At 49.0% G+C, this 23,810-nt stretch overlaps 1 protein-coding gene across 1 annotated transcript in view; it reads left to right on the top strand.

The window, feature by feature from the left end:
* Positions 1–23,810, top strand: part of RND2 (Rho family GTPase 2) — a 239,358-nt gene that overhangs the window by 94,293 nt on the left and 121,255 nt on the right. Inside the window, exon 3 of the mRNA XM_086924049.1 lies at positions 12,548–12,657. Coding sequence (XP_086780175.1) covers positions 12,548–12,657 — 110 coding nt within the window. The remainder of the gene's footprint in view (positions 1–12,547; positions 12,658–23,810) is intronic.

Here is a 23,810-nt window from a genome sequence, read left to right as displayed (position 1 = left end):
TACTCGCTGGACATCTCACTCCCCCCACAACTCCTGAGAGGGTAACCGTTTCGACTCCTCTCAGTAACTACTGGCACTTTACAAGCCCTATGGAAACCTGGAGTAACTACTCCTTTGTTCGAAAAAGCTTCTATAGCGTAGAGTGTTGTAGGTCTATCCTTCTTATGAACGTCTAGAGAAATACTGGATAACATTTTTCCCTAAACTATACATTTACCTTGAAGACTCCAACACCTTCGACCCTGGGCACCCAGGCTTTCACTCTGGAAGAGGCACTGGATACACTAAAGAGCATTGTTGACGAGGGCAAGACCTATCCCCACATTGGATGAAGTAAACTGTTCCATCCTCAAATACTAGCTCGAGGAGATAAAAAAATCTGGCATGGTTGCTTAGCTGGTCTCGTTATCAGCAGATCGTACTCGGGTCCCATCTCCTTCAATGGTTAAGGTCATAGAGCTGTAAGGTGCATTGGCGGACTCCTTCAACGGTTAAGGTCACAGAGCTGTAAGGTGCATTGGCGGACTCCTTCAACGGTTAAGGTCACAGAGCTGTAAGGTGCATTGGGGGACTCCTTCAATGGTTAAGGTCACAGAGCTGTAAGGTGCATTGGGGGACTCCTTTAATAGTTAGGGTCACAGAGCTGTAAGGTGCATTGGCAGACTCCTTCAATGGTTAAGGTCACAGAGCTGTACGGTGCATTGGGGGGACTCCTTCAATGGTTAAGGTCACAGAGCTGTAAGGTGCATTGGGGGACTCCTTCAAGGGTTAAGGCCACAGAGCTGTAAGGTGCATTGAGGGACTCCTTCAATGGTTAAGTCCACAGCGCTGTAAGGTGCATTGGAGGACTCCTTCAATGGTTAAGGGCACAGAGCTGTAAGGTGCATTGGGGGACTCCTTCAATGGTTAAGGGGACAGAGCTGTAAGGTGCATTGGGGGACTCCTTCAATGGTTAAGGCCTCAGAGCTGTAAGGTGCATTGGGGGACTCCTTCAACGGTTAAGGTCAGAGAGCTGTAAGGTGCATTGGGGGACTCCTTCAATGGTTAAGACCACAGAGCTGTAAGGTGCATTGGGGGACTCCTTCAATGGTTAAGGTCACAGAGCTGTAAGGTGCATTGGCGGACTCCTTCAACGGTTAAGGTCACAGAGCTGTAAGGTGCATTGGGGGACTCCTTCAAGGGTTAAGGCCACAGAGCTGTAAGGTGCATTGAGGGACTCCTTCAATGGTTAAGGTCACAGAGCTGTAAGGTGCATTGGCGGACTCCTTCAACGGTTAAGGTCACAGAGCTGTAAGGTGCATTGGGGGACTCCTTCAATGGTTAAGGTCACAGAGCTGTAAGGTGCATTGGGGGACTCCTTCAACGGTTAATGCCACAGAGCTGTAAGGTGCATTGGGGGACTCCTTCAATGGTTAACGTCACAGAGCTGTAAGGTGCATTGGGGGACTCCTTCAACGGTTAAGGTCACAGAGCTGTAAGGTGGATTGGCAGACTCCTTCAACGGTTAAGGTCACAGAGCTGTAAGGTGCATTGGGGACTCCTTCAACGGTTAAGGTCACAGAGCTGTAAGGTGCATTGGGGGACTCCTTCAATGGTTAAGGTCACAGAGCTGTAAGGTGCATTGAGGGACTCCTTCAACGGTTAAGGCCACAGAGTTGTAAGGTGCATAGGGGGACTCCTTCAATGGTTAAGGTCACAGAGCTGTAAGGTGCATTGGGGGACTCCTTCAACGGTTAAGGTCACAGAGCTGTAAGGTGCATTGGCGGACTCCTTCAATGGTTAAGGTCATGGTTAAGGAGCTCCCGTGCCCAGTACCCCCCCCCCCCCACCCTGAGCAACTCGGACCCGACACCACCCTCCTCTCAGCCTCCTCCCACACTGGACCGTTTCACCCCCTTCAATCTCACGACTCTGGAGTCCATGGCACGGAAAGTCAAATCAGGGTCTCCTGACGACCCAGCCCCGCCAGACATCATTATGTCAGCTTCCGAAATCACCCTCCCCATCATAATGAACCTCCTTAATTCTTCCATCACTACCGGCTTAGTCCCGCCGAAATGGAAACAAGCCATGGTCCGAGCTTTAATAAAGAAGCCAAGCCTAGATCCCTCAGACCTCAGTAACTATCGGCCAATCTCCCTACTACCCTGGCTGAGCAAAATCCTGGAGAAACATATCAACAGCCAGCTGGTCAACTATCTAGAAAACCACCACCTACTGGATCCCACTCAAACAGGCTTCAGACCAAAACATGGCACCGAAACCGCGCTCCTCATGGTCACCGAGGAATCCAGAACCATCCTGGATCAAGGAGGATCAGTGGCAGTGATCCTCCTTGATTTAAGCGCGGCTTTCGACACAGTTAGCCACGACATACTGCTGAACCGTATGTCGGACATCGGCATAAAAAACAAAGCATGGTCCTGGTTTGATTCCTTTTTGAAGGACAGATCCTTCCGGGTTTTTGATGGAGAATCATCATCGACCAGCAGACCATTAAGATGCGGAGTTCCACAGGGCTCCTCATTAAGCCCAGCGCTCTTTAACATCTATTTGAGGCCCCTGGCTGAGGTTGTTCGTCAGTTTGGAGTTAAAATCATATCCTACGCTGACGACACTCAGCTGGTGGTCTCATTAGCGCAGGAAGCCAACCTGACTACTAGGGCAGGGCTCAAGAAATGCCTAGAGGAGGTCAAGAGCTGGATGTCCGCCTCCTCACTCAAAATGAACGGGGATAAAACAGAGCTAATGCTCCTGGGCCCTGCTGACCCTACCTCCTTCAGTACTCTATGGCCGCCCTGTCTGGGCCTCCCCCCAGCCCCCAAGGACAACATCAAGAGCCTTGGGGTATGGCTGGACAGATCTTTGTCTTTTGGCACCCAAGCCACCAAGCTTGCAGCCACCTGTTTTGGCCTCCTTAGGTTGTTGAGGAAGGCCCTCCATCTCCTACCGATGGAGGCAAAACAGGTTGCCATCCAGGGCCTTATCCAGTCTCGACTGGATTTTAACAACGCCCTTTACCTCGCTGCCCCAGAATATACGCTACGAAGACTACAAATAGTGCAGAACTGCACCGCCCGCACACTACTTCAGATCCCTCGACGTCAATCAGCCAAAACTGGGCTGACTAAACTGCACTGGCTACCTATCCGCCAAAGAATACAATTCAAAGCCTTATGCATCGCCCACCAGTCCTTCTGGAAAACGGGCCCCCTCATCACCCTCAACCTAGTTTCGCACTACCAACCTACTAGGAACCTCAGATCAACCCAGACGTATATGGCTACAACACCAAGAATAATGAAATCAAGAACCGGCGGTAGGACCTTCGCTCATAACTCCTCCAAGCTATGGAACGCTCTTCCCCTCCATCTGAGAGCTAACCCAAACCTCTCCTTATTTAGGAAACAGCTTAAAACATTCCTCTTCAACTACCCTCAGTAAACCCCCCCAGCCACCCCTCCCGATATGATGATGGTTCTTAGTGCTTGGACGCCCCTGGGCATCAACCGCGCTCTGCAAATCGACATACAATACAATACAATACTTTGGCGGACTCCTTCAACGGTTAAGGTTACAGAGCTGTAAGGTGCATTGGCGGACTCCTTCTGTGGTTAAGGTCACAGAGCTGTAAGGTGCATTGGGGGACTCCTTCAATGGTTAAGGTTACAGAGCTGTAAGGTGCATTGGCGGACTCCTTCAATGGTTAAGGTTACAGAGCTGTTAGGTGCAGTGGCAGACTCCTTCAACGGTTAAGGTCACAGAGCTGTAAGGTGCATTGGGGACTCCTTCAACGGTTAAGGTCACAGAGCTGTAAGGTGCATTGGGGGACTCCTTCAATGGTTAAGGTTACAGAGCTGTAAGGTGCATTGGCGGACTCCTTCAACGGTTAAGGTCACAGAGCTGTAAGGTGCATTGGGGGACTCCTTCAATGGTTATGGTCACAGAGCTGTAAGGTGCATTGGCGGACTCCTTCAACGGTTAAGGTCACAGAGCTGTAAGGTGCATTGGCGGACTCCTTCAATGGTTAAGGTCACAGAGCTGTAAGGTGCATTGGCGGACTCCTTCAATGGTTAACGTCACAGAGCTGTAAGGTGCATTGGCGGACTCCTTCAACGGTTAAGGTCACAGAGCTGTAAGGTGCATTGGCGGACTCCTTCAATGGTTAAGGTCACAGAGCTGTAAGGTGCATTGGCAGACTCCTTCAACGGTTAAGGTCACAGAGCTGTAAGGTGCATTGGCGGACTCCTTCAACGGTTAAGGTCACAGAGCTGTAAGGTGCATTGGGGACTCCTTCAAGCTGTAAGGTGCATTGTGGAGTCCCTCAGGGCTCAGCTGTCTCACTCTTGCTCTTTAACATTTATGTCCAACTGTTAATCTGTTCGGGTTTGACATATGCTGAGGACACCCAGTTATTGTTTATTTGGAAGAAGGCACCGCAGGATCGCTCAACGACCTTTAGGTGTGCCGTCTGAGTATTCAAGAATGTATGAGCAAGGACTTCCTACAGAGGAATGGCAACCCAAAAAGAATTGTTACTGATGAGTAAGAACAAGGGGTGCTGGCAGATGCTCTTGGGTCTTCTCACTTTTGGCCACCAACTCTACCGATTAACAAGGTCAAGTTTTTGAGTGTGTTTGACAAGAATCTACTAGTCTTAAATCATCTGTTTCATCAGTCTGTTTTGATACATTGTACTTGATTGCAAATGCTCTTCCTTTTTCGCCTAAAGAGCTACATGCACAGTGTTTCCGCTTGCATGCTATCATGCATAGACTATCCTCCATACTTTAGCAAATTGAAAATGACTTCAGGAAAGTATCATTACCGAAGAGGTTTATCCATGTCTCTGAGGCTAGGCGATGGCTACCTTAGCTCCCTTCTAGGGCTTGCTCCATCATCAAGTGCACAATACATAGGAACCACTACGGGCCCCAACAATCTTGAAGCAAGGACAGATTCTACAGACCCCTTATGGCTAGAACGCTGTGTTCCAACTCCGGTTTTCTCAGATGCTAGAACCCGTTAGACCTACATAGCTGGCTGTTACCACAGAGGATTGGGCCAACTATCTGGAATGAGCCCCCAATACACATTTGTTGCCTTCCGAATAATCCCTCCTTCTGGCAGACCTCAGAATCCAGCTGTGTTGATCTAAGTTGGACCACGTTGTAATTTTGTTTTGGTGTCTCTCTTGCCTTGTCAATGGTTCTCAGCATCAATATGCTCTTTAAAGTCCACACATTTTCTAAAACAAAATAAATTCACCCATGTACTATTTTAACTCTGCGTTAGCCCCCCTCATGCCACTATTAGTTACTATGCTGCACTAACCTTATCCTAAAAAAAAAATATATATATTGCTTTCAATATTGCTCATAAGGAAAGGTCTGAAAAGGTCCTAGTTACACTAAAAACCTGAAAGGCATCCATGAGATCCTAAAACATACCTGAAAGATGTTGCCGGTCAACATGACCTTCTATAGGTGCATTTATGTCGCAACCCTGAAGGAGGCCATTTTGATCAAGACCAAAATTCAATTGGAACCATGTGACCGACAATGCTGGTACAGCAAATAACAACATTGTATTGTACCAGACATCATGTGGTTGGTCGAGGGAATAACATTGAGATTGTGAGATAGGAGCTTCCTTGATGGTCCAGAAAGTTACTTCATAAGCCTACACATGGCATCATTTGATTGACATCTCATTCTTCAGACATCTGATTTGCCTATACCCGAATTGAATGGTCTTGCAGTCCTCCATCTAACTTGAATCAGCTACAGTTGACCCCTTGCATGTACGCTTCAGACTGACCTCTTTCAGCCATAAGGCGGGGGTGTATTTCTCTAATGGCTGTATATGTCGGTGTCGACTGCTGTTCAGAATTCCTTATGCTTCATTGGTAACGATTTCCAGGCTTTAATACGAGATCCTGAGTGTCTGGTGTTACTCAACTGAGGGTGTGGGGGGGGAGGGTGCATTCATCAGTAACTCGGGGAAATACCTAGTGCTTAATTTGAGCCAGTGGTCACTGATGGTGGGCACCGGCATTTAATTTTGAGGGCGAGGACTTAATTTACGTAATTAGTCTTTGATATAGAGCAAGAGACAGAAAATGAGAAGAAAAAAAGAGAAGAATAGGAACACAGTAACAAAGGGAGAAGGCCAGGATAAAAAACAACTGCAAGAGATAAAGTCACTAGTGTAGGGTGGTTGAAGAAAGAGGTATGACGTGGAATAAGGGCCAGGCAGTTTTGATATTCGGCAACTCTGCTATTCGGCAGCACTAGTGATCGGGTCCTAAGAAAACTTTGTGCTGCAGCCCTTTTAAAATATAAAAAAAAGAAATATTTATTTATTTCACAGAATAAGCATCGCTAATAATTCAACCAAGACTTTTACCTTAATGATGTGAGTCTTAAAAGGAGCAGTTATATATTTTAGGGAAAAGTAAATGCCTCTGGCAAATGACAGGTCTATCTTTAGTTATCCAGAAATGAATCAGTGGCAGCAACTCCCGCATATCGGTAGTGGGGCGAGAGGAGGGTGTAAAAAAAAAAAAGATAAGATCACTTGCCTGCCGGCCGGCCGACTGGCCAGCTGCCTCCTTCCTCTCCATACTCTTTTCCTGGCTTCTCTGTTACCAGGAAGCAGGAAGCACATCCAGGCTCTCCTTAACCAATCACAACGCTGCAATGCAGCGTTGTGAGCAGTCTGAGTGCTGTGGCTTGGCGCTCAGACAAGGAATGGGAGCCTGGGCATGTTGTCCACCCAGGCTGTAATGTAGCCTGGGTGGAAATCATGCAAAACCTGCATGAATGTTTGCCCGGCCAAACATCCATGACACTTACAAAGCGTGCCCCGGCTCCGGTCATCGAGCAGCCCTGCCTCGCAAAACAGCCTCAGCACGGAAAAATAAAATGATAATAACCTTGCGTAGTTATCATTTTTATTTTTCCTTTTTATCAGTGCTGAAAGGCAGTGGGGTGACGTTCCTCCGCCTCACCGGAGGAGTTGCCCCTGAAAGAACTCAATTCGATTTTTCATTGGCTGCCTCACCGGTGTCTCATACCACAATGCCAGGGACCGGCAAATGACATGAGACTCTGTGTAGAGCCAATGCAAAGTTGTTTCTACCTTAGGCAAAGTGTCATCTTGTTCCCTGCGGATGTATGACGTTACAACGCATACTTTTACCATGCATACCATTACAACTCTGTTTTTACAACGCATACCATTACAACGCATAGCGCTTTGGGGTGCTGGATAGTGAATAGTTTAATTTACTATTCCAACTCCAGTCCCCGTGGACACTAGGGAAGGTGTTGGATAGTAAATTAAACTTATTCCCTATCCTAGAGCGCCCCCCAGGCGCAATGCGTTGTAATGGTATGCGTTGTAATGACTGCGTTGTATTGGTAGTGCGTGGTAAAAGATTTGTTGTAAGGGTTGTATACCGTTCCCTGCGGTACAGGGACAGCTTCTTATGCTTGTAGCGGGAATCCAACATTTCCTGATAGGGCTGGGGGGGAGTGGGAGGGGGGTTGGTGCAGAAGGAAATTGTCTAATCTTGCTTTTACCTTTAACCACTGCTGGGCATGGGAGACCTGCATTGGGATTTGCTTGGGAAGAGGTGTTCAGTAGATGTGAGGCTAAACGCTGATGAACTAGGAATACTTCGTTCTAATCCTGGCTTCTTTACTTGATCAGATTCTGTGATCTTGGCAGATGACATTACTCCCAATGCCTAAGTTCCATTAGCTGCAAACATTGGAAACACTCAGACACAGGCCATCTGCCAGTATGAAAGGCTGTGTGCAAGAACCGTTCAGAACATGTTCAGCGTTTCTGTCTGCCCTTGTGTATACCAGATTTGTTAAAAACATTGCTAATGGGTGGCTTTTCTCCTTGCTCTCAAGAGCTGCTGCTGCTGCCAGATAGCAGCCGAGGAAAAACATATTGTTGGCTCTTGTCTGGTGGATCATTTGTTGATGTCACTGGAAGTTGGCAGCGCCCATTTTTGCGGCAGCGTTTGAGATCTTGGTTATTTGAGCTGGAAATATCCGAGTGTAGCCAGTCTAAAAGGCGGATCTGGTGAAAGGATAAATGCGCCGTATACCGTGGCTCACGTGGTTTAAGGTGTATCCGACAATATATTCACATGAAACTTACTGCACTCATCGATTAATTCGTAACATAAACCAATAGAAGAAAATCCCATAAGAATAATTTAAAATCCTCCTTTCAGAAATAGTTAATTGGTGGGTCAATGGCTGAACAGAGCGCAAACATAAATAGCAAGAAAGGCACTGAATATCTATCTATCTATCTATCTATCTATCTATCTATCTATCTATCTATCTATCTATCTATCTATCTATCTATCTATCTACAATTGAAGAGTGTGTTTCTATACATTTTCTATACCTAACTCCACAAAAAATACTATATATGTATATATATATATATCAAAGTCCACAGTTACCCACAAGAGCGGGGCACACTCCAAATCAGCACATTCCAAATTGGGCAAGAAGCACACAGCACCCAACGTCAGCAGAGCCTGACGCGTTTCGGGACTCTTCCCTTCTTCTGAGGCTACTCTGCATACTGAGCGTCTGCCAACCATAAGACTCCAGTGCATCTTCCATTTTTATTATTGCATACAATCATGCTCAGGTGAGTCTTAATATACGCCAATTGCATCCTTGGACTGGTAGTCTTTAACATTATACCCCAGTGGGCTGGAAGCAGACAAACAGTAAAATATTCCAAAATTCACGGGTGTGTAGCTTGAGTTCTCACCAGTTCAAATTTGTGCCAGATTAATCCTCATGCCGATAACCATACCAGCAGTGGAACCGCTAAAAGTCCGCGGCGGTGCAGCCCCTCCGACCGGGTCGGCCGGAATTACATCAAAGTCCACAGTTACCCACAAGAGCGGGGCACACTCCAAATCAGCACATTCCAAATTGGGCAAGAAGCACACAGCACCCAACGTCAGCAGAGCCTGACGCGTTTCGGGACTCTTCCCTTCTTCTGAGGCTTCTATGCTTACTGAGCGTCTGCCAACCATAAGACTCCAGTGCATCTTCCATTTTTATTATTGCATACAATACAAGAGTCGCATAAAAGAAGGGACGGGCTGGGCAGCGTCTCAATTCCTTCCAGCGTGTTTGTTTTATTCAAGCAGCAAAAAACCCACAACGTGTTTTGGAGCTCGTAGCTCTTGGTCACGGGTCAGTTACGTTTGCACATTCTATACGTACATACTAATGACTTTCACCATTAACATAAAAGTAGGACTACATGTTATTTTACATCTGGCGCCCATCTTGAAATATTGTCATTTATGTTTTAGACTGATACCAAGTTATTACATATATTTAGTTAGACTTCTTTAACATTCTTGTCAAATTCAATTTAGATCATGCTAAATAGCAACAAAAAGGAGGAGAATCCCTGTCCTTGTCTGCCCCTGACCGTGGCTCCGTCGATATCGACAGGGATTCTCCTCCTTTTTGTTGCTATGTAGCATAACACCCCTACCGTTCCGGAGGCTCATGGTGCTAACAATTTGTTTTGTAGCAAGTATACATTGCAGATATCTACAAATTAAATATTAGGCACACATTAGCCTCGGAAAGCCGAATTAAACAAATTATGTTTAATAAATCATGTCTTTTGACATCCAGAAGTGAGTAAGGTGGGGATTGTGCAACCCCGTCCTGAAGAAGATGCTCTGCATCGAAACATGTTGACGCACTTATGAGGTGTTGTACATTATCATACATATACACCTTGACACCACCCTTTTAACAGTGCCAGCACGGAGGCCCATTAAAATTTATTAGACTTCACCAGCCGGCCCTTTTACATTTTTTCATTATCCTCACTTTCAAACCCACCACTCACTTAATGACATAACCCCTCCACACAGCACACATAGTCATCAACTAAGTGCTCCCACGTATTCCGTCGGTTAGTAGCACGCCGAAGAGGGGTGCGAAGACCCCGATGATGAAGCATGACACCAAGGGTCTTTTTGGTGTGTGAGGGGTATTAAAAGAACACTGAGTGCTCTCCACCACCGTGGGGACCATTTTAGAAACATTTGTGTGTGGAGTCTTTCTGTTTATGAAACTTTGTAGACACACTGCAAACACGGGCGGTATTCCAAGAAAGAGTTGGAAACTAGGAAAATGTATAATGTCACACAGAGATCGTTTAAAACTGGATGGGCCTGGTCATCCTTCTCTGCCTTCAATGTACATCTATCTAGGAAGGGAATGTTTGCAAGAGTGGTGGATGTATGCAAAGTTGAAAACTCTGGGAAGCGACGATAGCAGTGCAAGCAAATGTCCGACCAAATGCCTGTGTATGTATGGCAAAATCTGTCATTCTGAACATTAGTGACATGAAAAAATAGGTCTTAATCTTCAGAATTATGGATATGAAAATGATACCCATTAAGCAGTGGTTGAGAACGGGCTTACTGCATGGCTCCTCAATTCCACGCGTAAGCTATTTTCTCTGGATCGGATGGTAAGAAAGTCAGAAAAGTTCTTTAAATGCATGACTAAAGATTTGAAATGATTTGAATGTGTTCAGAACAAACTGTAGTAATTTCGCATGCAACATAATGCCTACGGATTTTAAACTTATCACCTATCTATGGCATGACTTCTGTATTAAAGGGGCTGAAGAACAATGTATAGTGCTCTTGGTTAAACGTCATTTTGCTCCTAAAGCGGTCCTCACTCACTAATAAAGGACAATTTTTTGCCCCTTTTCTTGCCTTACTCACCATATGGAAGTGCCAGCCCTGAATCAATGCACCTTCAGAGAAACAGACATACTGGCATTTCTGCACAATAGTACATTCTTAGGTGTGGGTCCTCTGAGGTGTGCAGGGGACCCAAGCCCACCCATGTCAGCTTGAAAACGTATGTTGGTTTTGAGAGTAACTTACGAGGCCATATTTATTAGAAAGAGAACAAGAAATATTCAATCAGTGGCGCCAACAGAAACGTTTATACACTTATTTACAAAAAGTATTGCATGGATCTAGACAAGTGACCACCTAAACCACATACTCCAAGAGTCGCAAGTTGACCATTTAACTGGCCATTCCAACACCAGCAAATTTGACAATTGACTTACTGCTCTTTGAAGTCATCCTTGGGACTCCTAGTAGACTTTCCCACAAGGCGAACTCTCTAGCTCCCTTAGTACAGAGGGAGCCTCAGGCTCACTTACAAATTGAGTCCTGTAGAATAGCGCCAAGCCAGAGGTAACCCTATTAAAGGGATCTCTCTGTAGCACCCTTTGGGAGATGGGCCTAAGAAACTTGGGACATTCCTTGGCCGCCTGGTGCAAGCTTCATCCTCCTAATTCTCCAGGGCAGTGCCAAAATGTACCAACGAGGGGAGGGACAGTCGCTGCAGCGCCCAACCCAAACCTTCATTCACAGCAGTACCACAGCTCCTACTTTGGATAAATATAAAACCGAATCCGGAGTTCAGCTGGATTTTGGGTAAGTGAAGCTAAGGTGTCTAACAATTTTTGTGGCCTATCCACCACAGGTTTGGATGGTTGACCACCCGCCCATGAAATCCCCACGCCCCCCTCCCCATATCATGTGGTCAATGCAAAGGCCAGCAATGTATGCATGTACAAATACCTTATTAGCCTGAGGTGACAAATGTACACACCATCACTATGAAAGTATAGGTCCTCACCCAAACAGCCACAAAGTACATTGCTTAATATGTCCTGAGTGAGGACCTGTTATGCAACCCCTTCAAATGGCTATTGTGGTGCCTAGCCGATCTTATTCTATCCTGTGGATGATGACACAATTTTCAAAATTCTCTGGGTATTACATGTGACCATACAATAACAGCCACTGGATGTTCTCAATGCAGGGATTACATTCCAATGTACTAAACTGAAACGCTTCCGCATGTTGAATGAAAATATATATATATATATATATATATATATATATATTTATTTAATTTGAGGAGTATTGCATGAAAAATATTTTGTAGCTTTAGACCCAAGCCTTGTCTATAGCTAGGCTCTCCCAATTAATTCACCGGCTCAACCACCAACTATAAATATTGTATTTTCACATTTTGTGACCTTTTTTTAAAAAGCCATCTACCAAATAGAATCATTCTATGTATCAGGATTTGTACGCTATAGACCACTTGCTAAAAATATTTAGAGAACCGACCCTGCAGTAAAAGCCGCAATGTCCTTTTCTGCGCCTGCAGATGCGAACATATGAAACCATTTCATCGAACCCTGCCACCAAGTCTGACATTCACCCTTCATTAAACAGCTGCTATCTGTTTGAGTCAACAAGGTTTGTCTTCCTGACCTGACAGCTTCCAAATGTGATCCATGAATAATTGACGACCCAGACATCATTTCCCTCTGATATGAAGCAATCAATAAATTTGCAGTGTGGCGGGAAACAGCTGTTACCACCAGTCCATTAACGAGTCTTTCTCCTCTTCCTGTTCACTTGCAGGCTCTGCGTACTACGACAACGTGCGCCCGCTGGCCTATCCCGACTCCGACGCCGTGCTCATCTGTTTTGACGTCAGCCGTCCGGAGACCCTCGACAGCGTGCTTAAAAAGGTAAGAGGTGGGTTAGTCCTCATTGGGTCTTGTGAGGTGGGTGATCACCAGTGCAGAGTCGAGCATTCTTGAAGGGTTTTTACAGTGCTTAATTTGTAAGAGAATAAGTGCCGGTGCCCAAAGCTCTGGCCTGTGCTATTAAATGTCGGTGTGCAGGTCTGCGTCCACCTCAAGCCTTTTAAAACCACTGCCAGACACTCCTTGCCCATTTATCGCACTCTTTCAGGTTCCCAATTTCTACTTTTGTGCAATTTTTTGACACTTTTCGCTGCCTCCGTCTTTCCACTTTGTGTGCATTTCTCACTCTTTTTTTCAATGGTTCGAAGAAGAGCTTTATTAAGGCAGGAGTTCCTTGAACGGGGAATTAGGTCATGCAGGCATGCACTGGTGGAGTCCATGGACCCAATCAACACCAAGCTGAACATTAGACTGACTCAGTTATTGATCTGTTTTAAGAAAATGATCAGTTAGCAGGATATGTGATGTGTAATCTGAAGGCGGTTCCTGAAAGTCATTTTAATAACTTGGAAACCTTCAATCTTCTTAACCGAGCATGCCCAGTAACTGTGAAGGTAGGGCTGCTTACTAGTAGTTCTGTCTCCCGTTAGACTCAGATAACTACTTTACCTATTTCTGTATTTTTAATGATGTGAATTCTTGCAAAATTGTTTTTAATAGTGGGTCTCACAGTTTATTTGGCACCGTATTCATTCTTCTCTTAGTACCGCTTATAGGCATTTTTAACTATATATATTTATTTACTTAAGGGACTTTTTAGTTATCTGTGTGGAAAGCTTGCTTTTTTAGACATCAAGGTAACAGACGATTCCTGTTTAGTCACTTTTTATCTAACATAGATTAATGTTTGGTATCCCCATTAAAAACTGTAGGAAGGAAAGTTAAGAAAGCAAAGGGTATGTAGCGTGAAGAGTTGAGGTTGTATTCATTGTATAACATACCCGCTTTTTATCTATTTAACTTTTTATTCGTTATGTACTTTTAACCGTGTGATTTTGTTTATGGTTTTAATTGACTAATAAACTCTAATAAACTAAATTTACTTACCACTCTGGCTCACGGGAAAAGTTTGAGGTTAAATAAGTGCTGGTCTCCAAAAAATGAGTGCCAGTGGGTCCCACCAGAAACCACCAGCTGTATACACAGGCAGCCACGAGACAACAACCTTAATCTAGTTAAGTTATATAGTGATTACAGTGAAGATATTACCCCCAGGTCCCTTATGTCCTCGGCCCATTCAGAAACTTATGGAGATAATCATCTTCCAGACAGAAAATAAAAACAAGAGGAATGCTGGGATATCCCTACTGCCCCTCCCCCCGGGAGTATAAAGGTAGGATCTACCCAGCAGCCCTCCTGTTCTTTTTTTCTGTCTTCGACAGAATGAGTTGCTGGATGCTGTTGGTGATGTTGGGCTGCACCTGCTCCTGCTGGGCTTGGGTGGCGTGCAGGCTCTTCTGGCTCCTCCTGCCCGGCTGCCTGGCTTCGCGGGCAGGGGTGGTGTTTCCTGATGTGTTTGCCCCCCGGCCTGCCGGGCTTGCTGGGGGGTATTACTTCTTCGCGGCCGTGGTTCCGGTTTTCCGGCCCTTTGCGGCTGGTGCGCCGCCTCCCGGTTCCTTCCGGGTCGCTGTGCGCGTCTCCCCGAGCCTGGCCGGGTGGGAGACGCGCTGCGCTTGCTGGTAGATCCCGGATCCGGCTGTTGGTGTGTGGGGGCCTTGCTGATGCTGATCGGGCCCCCGCTCCGGGTGAGTCCCGCTTTGCGGTGAATTTCTCCCTCTGTCAGTGGCTTTGTTTGCATGTTTGGTTGCTCGACAGGTTGGGCACCCACGCCAGAGTTCTGTGTATCTCTGTTTGTTGCAGGTCGATTCCCGGCGCGGACCGCCCCTTCTGCCTCCTTGCAGCATCTCGAGGCTGCTGCTGCTGCTGTCGCATGCCTGGGAGCGTGGTGCTCGGTGTCGGGCTGCGTTTCTCTTGCTCCCCCGGAGGGTGCTCGGCTGCGGCATGTCTTCTTCCGGAGTGTTCCATGGGGTGCGGGAGCGTGTGGCGTGACTGCTATGGCTGCCGTCTTTGGGGCTGGTGTCCCGAGTTCGGTCCTCGGCATTGGTTCCACTTCCTATGCTGGTCTCATTGCCTTCTTGTTCTGTCCTCTTCGCTGCAGGCCCTGGTCCCGGAGCTGCCTGTGTGTGTGGGCGCTTCACTGCTTGCTGCCCTGCGCCCCTTCTGCTCGCCTCCTCTTGGTTGTTCTTGGAGGGGGTGTGCGACGGAGGCTTGTTTTTGGCCTCTGCTGTTGATGTTGGATGTCGGCTGGGCCGCTGCTCTGTCCCTTGCTCTCCTGGGCCTGGGTCTGGGAGGGGGGGGGTGTGCTGCCTGCCGCAGTGGTGGGGCTGCTCTGTCCCTGTCACTCTGCCTATCTTGCTCTTTCGGCTTGGACGGTCGACATGGCGGTGGGTGGTCCAGTTTCTAGTCTCGGCGGGGGCGCTCTTCCTCCTATGTTTCTGGGCGGTGGGCTGCCTCTGCAGTCTTTGGTGCTGCCCCCCTTGGTTCTTGCCTCCTATTGTCTCGCCGCGCTTCCGAGTGCGGCGCTGGGCTTTGGGGCTCGGTTTCTGGGGTGCTTTCCTGGGACCGGGTCTGGAGGGGTGTGTGCGCTGCTGCATGCCGTGGTGGCTGGTTGGGCTGTTCCTTGGCCCCTGTTTTGTTCTGGGTCTGGTGGCTCTGTGGTCCTCTTCCCTTCGGGGTGTGCGGTTTCCTTTGGCCTTCCTGTGCACTTGTTGTGCGGGGGTCTGTGTGAGTAGCTGTGCGGGGTGCTTTCCTTGTTCTCTTTGTTGCTATTCCGCTGCGGCTGGGTGTTGGTGCCTTTCTTCTTGTTGTGGGCTCCTCACGGCCGGGTTGCTGCTCGTCCGCCTCCTGGATTGCCTTGGCTGGCGCTTCCTTTTGCTGTGTTGGTGGACACTTTTCCCTCTGTCGGTCCTCGGGTCCCCTGTGCGGCGTTTGGTGGGCCTCCGCTCTGGCGGTTTTGCGCCTCTGTTTTGTGTCGGGGCTTGCTTGTTGGCTCTGTGCTGCCTTCCCTTTTGGGGTTTCCTGCTGCTGCTGTTTCGGGGGTCCGCGCTGCCTTCGGCTGGCCCCGGTTCTCCGGTGGTGGACGTTCCGTGGGTCTGTTCCATTGGTTCTCTTCTTCGCCCTTTCTGTTTCTGGCTTGGGTTCCGGTCGCCTCTGTGGTGGCTGGTTCTTTTTCCTGCTCCTGCCTTTGCTTGCTCGTGGGTTCCCTGTGTGGTTGGGGTTTCCCTGCCTGCTGGTTTGCGCCTTGCCCTCTGGTGCTCTGGTGCCGGTGTCTCTTCTTTTTCTGCTTCGGCGGCCTGTTTGGGTTGCCTTCTGCTCCGGCTCTCTGCCCCGTCTGGTAGTGGGTCGTTGTTCCTGCTTCTTGGGCCTCTGCGCGGTGGGTCCTGTGGGCTCCCCTCGTTCAGGTTGGCCTGCCGTCCTGTTCTTCCTCGGTGGTCTTGCCTCCTCTGCGGGCTGGCTGTTGTGGCCTCTGCCCTGCTTGGGGTTCCTGGTTCTTCCCTTCCGGGTTCCTGGTCCTACCCCTCCTTTGCTTTGGCTGCGCCTGGTTCCTCTCGTGGGTGCCGTTGGTTCTTTGGGGTGCTCTCTTCCCTCTGCCTCTGCTTGGGTGGCTTATGCTGCCTTGGGTCCGGCTGTTCTGTTCCTCCCGGCCTGCGCCTGTTGTCGGGCATGGTGCGTGGTGGGGGTCTGCTTGGTCCTTTGGGTGCTGTGGCCTTCCCTTTGCTGGGTTCTGCTGTTTCCTGGCATCCCCTCCTGTGTCTGCTGTGTTGACTGCCTGGGGACTCCTGGCGGCTGCCGGGTCCTGTCATGCCTCCTGTTCTCGGGGTTGGTGTGTTGTTCCCACGCTCCGCTGTCTGCTCGGTAGCTTGGTCTGGCCTGGTTGTTTTATGCCTGGCCGCCTGGAGCTGCGGGGTGCGATTGGCTTCTTCCTTGGGTTTTCTGCCCTGCCTCTTCTACTTTTGGTGGTAGTGCGGGGTGGCCATTGTTGTTGCCTCTCCTGGGCCTGTGGCTTTTTGTCTCGCAGGATGTCTGCTGGGTCTGCCTCCCGGCCTGCCGGGCTTGCTGGGCGGCATGGCTTCCTCCTGGCCGGTGTTCCGGTTTCTGGGCCCTTTGGGGCGGGGGCGCCGCCGCCCCGTTTCTTCCGGGTCGCTCTGCGCGTCTCCCCGTTGCTTGGCCGTGTGGGAGGCGCGCTGCGCTGGTTGCTGTGGCCTGCGTTTGCTTCTGCTTGGCTTTCGGCCGTGGCTTTCTGTAGTGGCCTGTTGCCTTGGGCTTCCTCCCTGTTGGCTCCTGTTCTGGGCTGGTCTGCCTTCTGTTTGTGCGTCCTGCTCTGGGTTGCCTGGTTGTGCTCTTTCTGCGGTCCTGGGCTGCCTGGTGGAGTCTCTTCTGGGCGTTTCGTGGGTGGCTTGGCACTTCTTTGCGGGTGCCCTGTCTGCCTGTGGGGTGTCTGGTCCCTGTGTCGTGGGGTTCCGGTTGCTTGTGGGTGTGGTGTGTTCCGGTCTGGTTCTTGTTTCTGGCCGTCACGCTGTTGCCTTCTTGTTTTCCCTTCTTGCCTCTTCTGGGGTTCGTTGGGGCTTCGGCGGGGCTGTTGGCTCTCGGGCCTGTGCTCTGTGGGGGTTTTGACCTCTTTGTCCTTCCCGTGTTTTGGGTTGGTTCTGCGGGTTGCTTTGGCTTCGACTTTGGCTTCCTGTCTGTATCCTTGGTTGCGGTTTTTCGCCGTGCGGGGTTCGTCCCCTGTGCTTGCCCTGCCTTGGGTCTTGCCGGGCTGTGGGGTGTGGTTTGCTTGTGCTTTCCTCCCTGGCTGCGGTTGCTCCTGTGAGGTCCTCTGGGGTGGTTTTGACTCTGTCTCTCTGGCCTCTGGGTTCCTGCCCCGTTCCTTTGCTTGGGCTGTTTGGGGTCTTTCTGCCTGGCCTTTTTCTGGTTTGGCTTGGCTTGGCTGTGGTTGTTGTGTCCTTCGTGGTTCCCTTGCTGTTGTCTTGGGTCCTCCGGGTCCTTGGCCCGTCCGTTTGCACTCCTGCTTTGGTGTTCAGGTTTGCCTTCTTCGGGCTGTTGATTCCTGCTCCCGTTTCCTCCGCTTTGGCTGGAGTTCTGTTTTGGGATTCCTGGGGTTCCTTCGGTTCCCTTTCCTCTTTTTCCGGGTCTCTTTGTCCTGGTTGGTTGCCCTTGTTGGTTCTTCCTGCTCGGGTTTCCTGGAGGTGCTGGTTCCCTTTGCCTTGTGTCCTCGTCTTGCGGGACCTGGTGGCTTGGCTTCCTGGGGTTTGCTCTTCGTTCCCTGGTGTCTGGGGTTTCTCTCTTTCCCTGGCCTTGGGCTCGGTCTTGCCTTCCGGGTCGGGTTCTGGTGGGCTTCCGCTGTTCTTCTTTGTTGGGCCTTTGGTTCCTCTGGTCCGCTTGTCTCCTGCCTGTTCTGGCGTGGGTTGTCTTCTTCTACCCGTTTCTGGCTTTTTGGCCTGGTGGCTCTTGGCCTTTCTCTTTGTTTGGCCTCTCTTCTGCTGTTGTCCCCTTGCCTGTGGTGGCTTGGGTGTCTGCGCTCTCCCTGTCGCTGGTTGACTGTCGGGTGTTCCTGCGGTGGGCTGGTTGGCCTCTGTGGTGGCCGGTCTGGTCGTCTGGCTGTGCACCCTTGCTCTTGTTGGGTGTCTGCTGGTCTGGTGGGGGTCCCTCTTGTCGGGGGCTCTGCCTGGGGTTTCCCCGGTTCTTCCTTTTTCCTTCTGCGGTTGCTGCCTTGGTGTGGTTTCCTGGGTTGGCTTCTGTTGGGTTGGGAAGGCCGGGTTTTTCTGCTTTGGTATTTCTCCATAAGTTTCTGAATGGGCCGAGGACATAAGGGACCTGGGGGTAATGCTCTATTACTTACCGGTAATCTTCATTACTCCTGGTCCCGTTGTCCTCGGCCCATTCATACGCCCCTCCCTCCCTCCCGGGCGGCCGGCCTTCCTGTCTGGGCTTGTTTGTACAGGAGGGCTGCTGGGTAGATCCTACCTTTATACTCCCGGGGGGAGGGGCAGTAGGGATATCCCAGCATTCCTCTTGTTTTTATTTTCTGTCTGGAAGATGATTATCTCCATAAGTTTCTGAATGGGCCGAGGACAACGGGACCAGGAGTAATGAAGATTACCGGTAAGTAATAGAGCATGGCTAGCGATTCCTGTATAAACACTATAAGGGCCACATACATATTTTTATTTAATAAACAAGAAAGAAACATTTTGTAAAAAATATTTAGCGACAGAACACTGGTATTCTAATTACACATATAGTGCTTACTTCCTCTGAAGAGACATTGCAGCGCTCCACTTCGAGTAGCATGCTATCTGCTATCCAGAACCCAAGGCTAGTGGTTATTCCATTGGTTATTTGGCTATTGGTATTAGTCCTTTGTTCTCAAGGAAACCTTTCCATGCATTTACTCCCCTTTCCTTGCAGTAGATTACATTTTGGGTTAGATGTGATCATTAGTAGAGGCTATGCAGTACAAAAGGCCATATACTGTATATGTTATAAGATTTATTTTTATTCGTAAAATGCATATGTGTCGATTGTCTTGCTTGCCTTTTGTCCATCAATCAACTCACAATTGAGGGCCTACACTCCTTATTATGCACGATTCTCTAGATGTTTGCGTTGTGGGTAAAGACATGGCATAAGAGTGTACAAATTGGTAAACATTAGTTGTGCCCATATTAAGCATACGTAGGAGAGTCTTCAAGGCACTGCACTTGTGTAAGTAGGAATAGAGCGTATGAACTGGAAGTCGATTTTAGAGGTATTGTCAGAGTGGCTGCAATGTGTGGAATCACGAATCAACACGTTTCGGAAGGAAACAACGATTTAAAATAGTTGAGCAAAGGATGCAAGAAATAATGTTAATGTTAATGTTAGCCACACTTTTAGAGCGCACGGCTACCCCGAAGGGTGTCCCGGCGCTTTAGCAAAGAGGCCCCTAGAAACAGAAAAACCAAAAGGTACGCAGACTGCAGTGAACGCAGGTTACTAAATGAAGAGCAGAGTCTTCAGCTCCTTCCTGAAGGTCAAAAGATTATTTGCTTTCCGGAGGGAAAGAGGGAGTGCGTTCCACAGGCAAGCTGTTACGTGTTGGAAGGAGCGACCTCCCATCCGCACACGTTTGGCCACAGGCACCTCCATTTTGGCCAGGTCCGCCGACCGCAGAGACCTCCGTGGCACGTAGAAAGCAGTTCGCTTCCTCAGGTAGAGAGGACCAATCGCATGGAGAGCTTTAAACGCCAATGTGAGGAGTTTAAATTTAATTCTCTCCGCGATTGGTAGCCAGTGAAGCCTGGCTAAAAGCACTGAGGCTCTTGCTCTCCTCGGCAGGCCATAGATGGCTCTGGCCGCCGAATTCTGAATGACCTGCAACCTAGATAGCAAATATTTAGGTAGGCCTGCAAAAAGCGCATTTGCATAGTCCAGGCGTGAACCCACCAACGCCTGAACTATGTTCCTGCGATACTGCAAGGAAAGCAGGGGTAGAAATTTTCTAAGCATCTTGAGGATGCTGAAGCATTTCCCTGCAAGTCCCAGGATGTGGGGACGAAAAGACAGATCGTCGTCAAACACCACTCCGAGATTTTTTACCTGAGCTGATGGAGTCTCAGGGGGGAACATGTCCTGGGGCCACCACGACTTCCAGTCCGGGTCTGGTGCACAGCCAAAGAAGAGCAGCTCAGACTTGTCTGAGTTGCATTTCAGGCTGTGCTGCTGAAACCACGCAAAGACTGCGCTTAGACAGTCCTTAATTCTGCCGCCGTTGAAGACCTCTCCCTTCCTGCAGGTGAACAAAAGCTGGGTGTCATCAGCGTATGAGATGACCCGGGCCCCGAACGCCTCCGCTACCTCCGCTAGAGGGGCCATGTAAATGTTGAAAATGGTGGGGCTCAAGATAGATCCTTGAGGCACCCCCACCTCCAGCGCAGGCATTTCGGCCGAGAACGGCGGAACCCAGATCACCTGTCGGCGGTCGGCAAGAAAGGATTTAAACCAGTCCAGCACCGTCCCTCGCAGACCAATCTCCCTGAGTCTTGAGAGAAGGCCTGCGTGTGGGACGGTGTCGAACGCCGCCGAAAGGTCCAACATGACCAACATCGCCCGTCCCCCATGATCGAGTGTCTCCCTGATGGTGTCCGTGACTTCTACCAGAGCGGTCTCCGTGCTATAGTTTGCACGAAAGCCGGACTGGGAGTCATGCAGCAGATTGTTGTTTTCAATAAAGGTGGAAAGAGTAAGCTGCACATGTTTTTCCAACACCTTCGCCAAAGCAGGGAGGAGGGAGATCGGACGATAGTTAGCCCATTGCAGGGGGTCTAATAGAGGCTTCTTAATCAACGGCAGAATGAGTGCATGTTTCCACTGTCGTGGGACCACCCCCGAGCTCAGTGAGAGATTCAACAGGGGGTTCAGCAAGCTGTTCAACGCTGAGGCCACCCTGCCCAGGCATTTCGCCGGACAGGCGTCCAGTGGCGAGCCAGATTTCAGCCGGGATAGCAGCTCCAGCGAAGTTTCGCAGGACAGCTGAGGAAAAACAGCTAATGTGGGCCCAGAGTCATCCCGACCGGGGTCTGAAAGAGCATCAGCCATACGGGAATCCACAGATGGAAAAGTGGCCTGAATCTTAAGGATTTTAGTCACAAAAAAGTCGGCCAACTGTTTGATCCATTCCTCTGTATGCGAGTGAACAGAGGTGGCTACAGCTGGGCTCACAAACTCCTTAACAATCATAAAGAGTTCACGGCTGATATTATCAGCTTTGTCGATTCTGTGTTCAAGATAGGTCTTTTTTGCTGAGGCAATCTGTTTATAGTACGCCTTAATCGCGTCTCTATATTTCTTTTTCTCCACCGGCTCATAATTGCGCCGCCAGCTCCTTTCCAGCTTCTTACATTCTTGCCGCATTATGCGTAGGGTGGAGGAAAACCAAGGGGCAGAGTTAAGATCGGGGGCTGTTTTAGCAGCCCTCAAAGGGGCCAGCTCCTCAAATCTTGCCTGCATCCAATTCTGGACCAAGATTAGATCGGCTTCCAAAACCCCAGACAATTGACACGGGTATTGGCCAAGAGCATCAGAGAGCATTTCAGGTGTTACAAGATGGAAAGCTCTGGACTGCCGGGACCCTGCCTTAAGAGTCCTTTGGCTAGATTTAGAATCCAGAATAAGAGCAAAGTTTAGCAAATAGTGATCTGACCAAAGGACCGGAAGTGGAGGGGACGCCTCAATAGGCCTAGAAGAAAATATAACATCCAACGTGTGGCCTTTCACATGAGTGGGGCTGTGGATAAAAGGGGCTAGCCCTAACATCGCCGTGATATCACGAAGCTTGTCGGCATCCGCGTCAGTAAGGCAATCCATATGAAGGTTTAGGTCGCCTAGTAACATGCAATGCGCAGAGCGCATGCATGGTACAGAAAGGGCCGACTGCAGATCCTCAAAAAAGGACCCAATAGGACCAGGAGGTCTGTAGAGGAGAATGCCAGTACAGGTCTGAGACGCTGATAAGTGGAGCGTAAAACCTAAGGCTTCACAGCCGGCAATGTTGTCCACCGCAAAGGAGGAACAGACAAAAGCCTTGTCCACTATCAGAGCCACCCCGCCACCTCTGCCCTCCGTTCTATCCCTCCTTAAGATGGTATAGTTCGGCGGAACGGCACAGGCGATGTCAGGTTCCGAACCCACTCCCAACCAAGTCTCAGTTAAAAATAAGCAAGAGATCTTGGACTGCGTAAGATGATCCCAAATATCTAAGGTGTGACGAGGAAGGGACCTGGTGTTAAGCAGTGCGCAGTGGCAATGTTGGGGAGGGGTAGGAAGAACACAGGTAGATGTTCCAGTGGAGTGCCAGTTGCACACAGGGCAACCTTTGCCTAAGCGTCGGCCGCCAGGGAAAAGAACCGGACAGGCCGAGTAAGAGGGGCGCAAGGCATACAAGGTAGCAGCACTGTACACCAACATCCTCAAACTACCGAAAGGCAACCTGTAGGCAAGCAAGCGACAAGCGCCGACAGCCAGAGTCCAGCCTCGTCCGCCTCCGAGACGCGGACGAGCGCAGACGGGCAGGACTCTGGCACGACTCAATAATAATATATTCTGTTAGCACTCAAGATGGGTAGCTTGCTGTTGGAAGCAATTAATTCTAGTTTTAAAAGTATAAATGTTCTAAGTTGACCTGTATTTTTTTCTTTTGGAGATAGCCAGCCTTTATGTAGAAAAATTAGGATATAAGTGCCTGCTTATGAAGGTTTAAAAGAGTTCTTACAAGACAGTCTAGTACCTTCTGCAATGGAAGACATAAGTATTGAGCAAGACCATTTAGTGGCCATTGCAGCAATCTAACTTGCTCAGAACAAATGCACAAACTTGTGTCTTGACTGTATGAAAGAGGATGTGGATTATAGATAAGTTACATAACTCATCAAGGTTTCTGACAGAAGATATAGGGAAGTATATAACTTATGTCCTATAGGCGTTCAGCATACGGAATGGATATCCATCCAGGGATAAATGGCTAAAAGGCAGTGGCAAACATAGCATTGGAGCTCAGGGGTGAATGTTGGGATAGAGAAAGCAACGTGTCATTGGCACGCAGCTAAGTAAATAATCTCATTGATGAGATGGTCTCAACTTTGGGTGTAGTGTAAAAGGGGAAAAGCAGAGGGCCCAGAACTGAGCCTTGAGAACCACCTACTGGCAGAGGAGTGGGCAGTGTTTAATTTGAACTTGTGATTGCTAGTGGGGGCCCCCAGAACCCATTTTTTTGGGACTGGCACTTATCAGACATTTAGTAGGGTCGGACTGGGACAAAAAAATAGGCACAGTCGCTGAAATAAAAGTAGCCTTCATTAGCGAAGCAGATAGCTGAAAAAAAGTGGTAATTTCGGGGAAATCAACAGTAAAAACCGGCCCACCTGGCCATAAAACTGGCTCACAGCTGCTATAAAAATTGACCACACACTGATCTGTCAGACCAGCCCATTGGGCACTGCCTGATTGCCCTGTAGGCCAGTCAACCATGACAGAGAGCAAAAGGAAAAACTCACAAATCGGACAGACGAAGGACGAGAAAGACGGGAAAAGCATCAGAA

The sequence above is a fragment of the Lissotriton vulgaris genome, chromosome 5 (assembly GCF_964263255.1).
Source record: "Lissotriton vulgaris chromosome 5, aLisVul1.2, whole genome shotgun sequence".
In the NCBI taxonomy this organism is placed as follows: domain Eukaryota; kingdom Metazoa; phylum Chordata; class Amphibia; order Caudata; family Salamandridae; genus Lissotriton; species Lissotriton vulgaris.
This window is presented reverse-complemented; position numbering and strand designations above follow the sequence as displayed.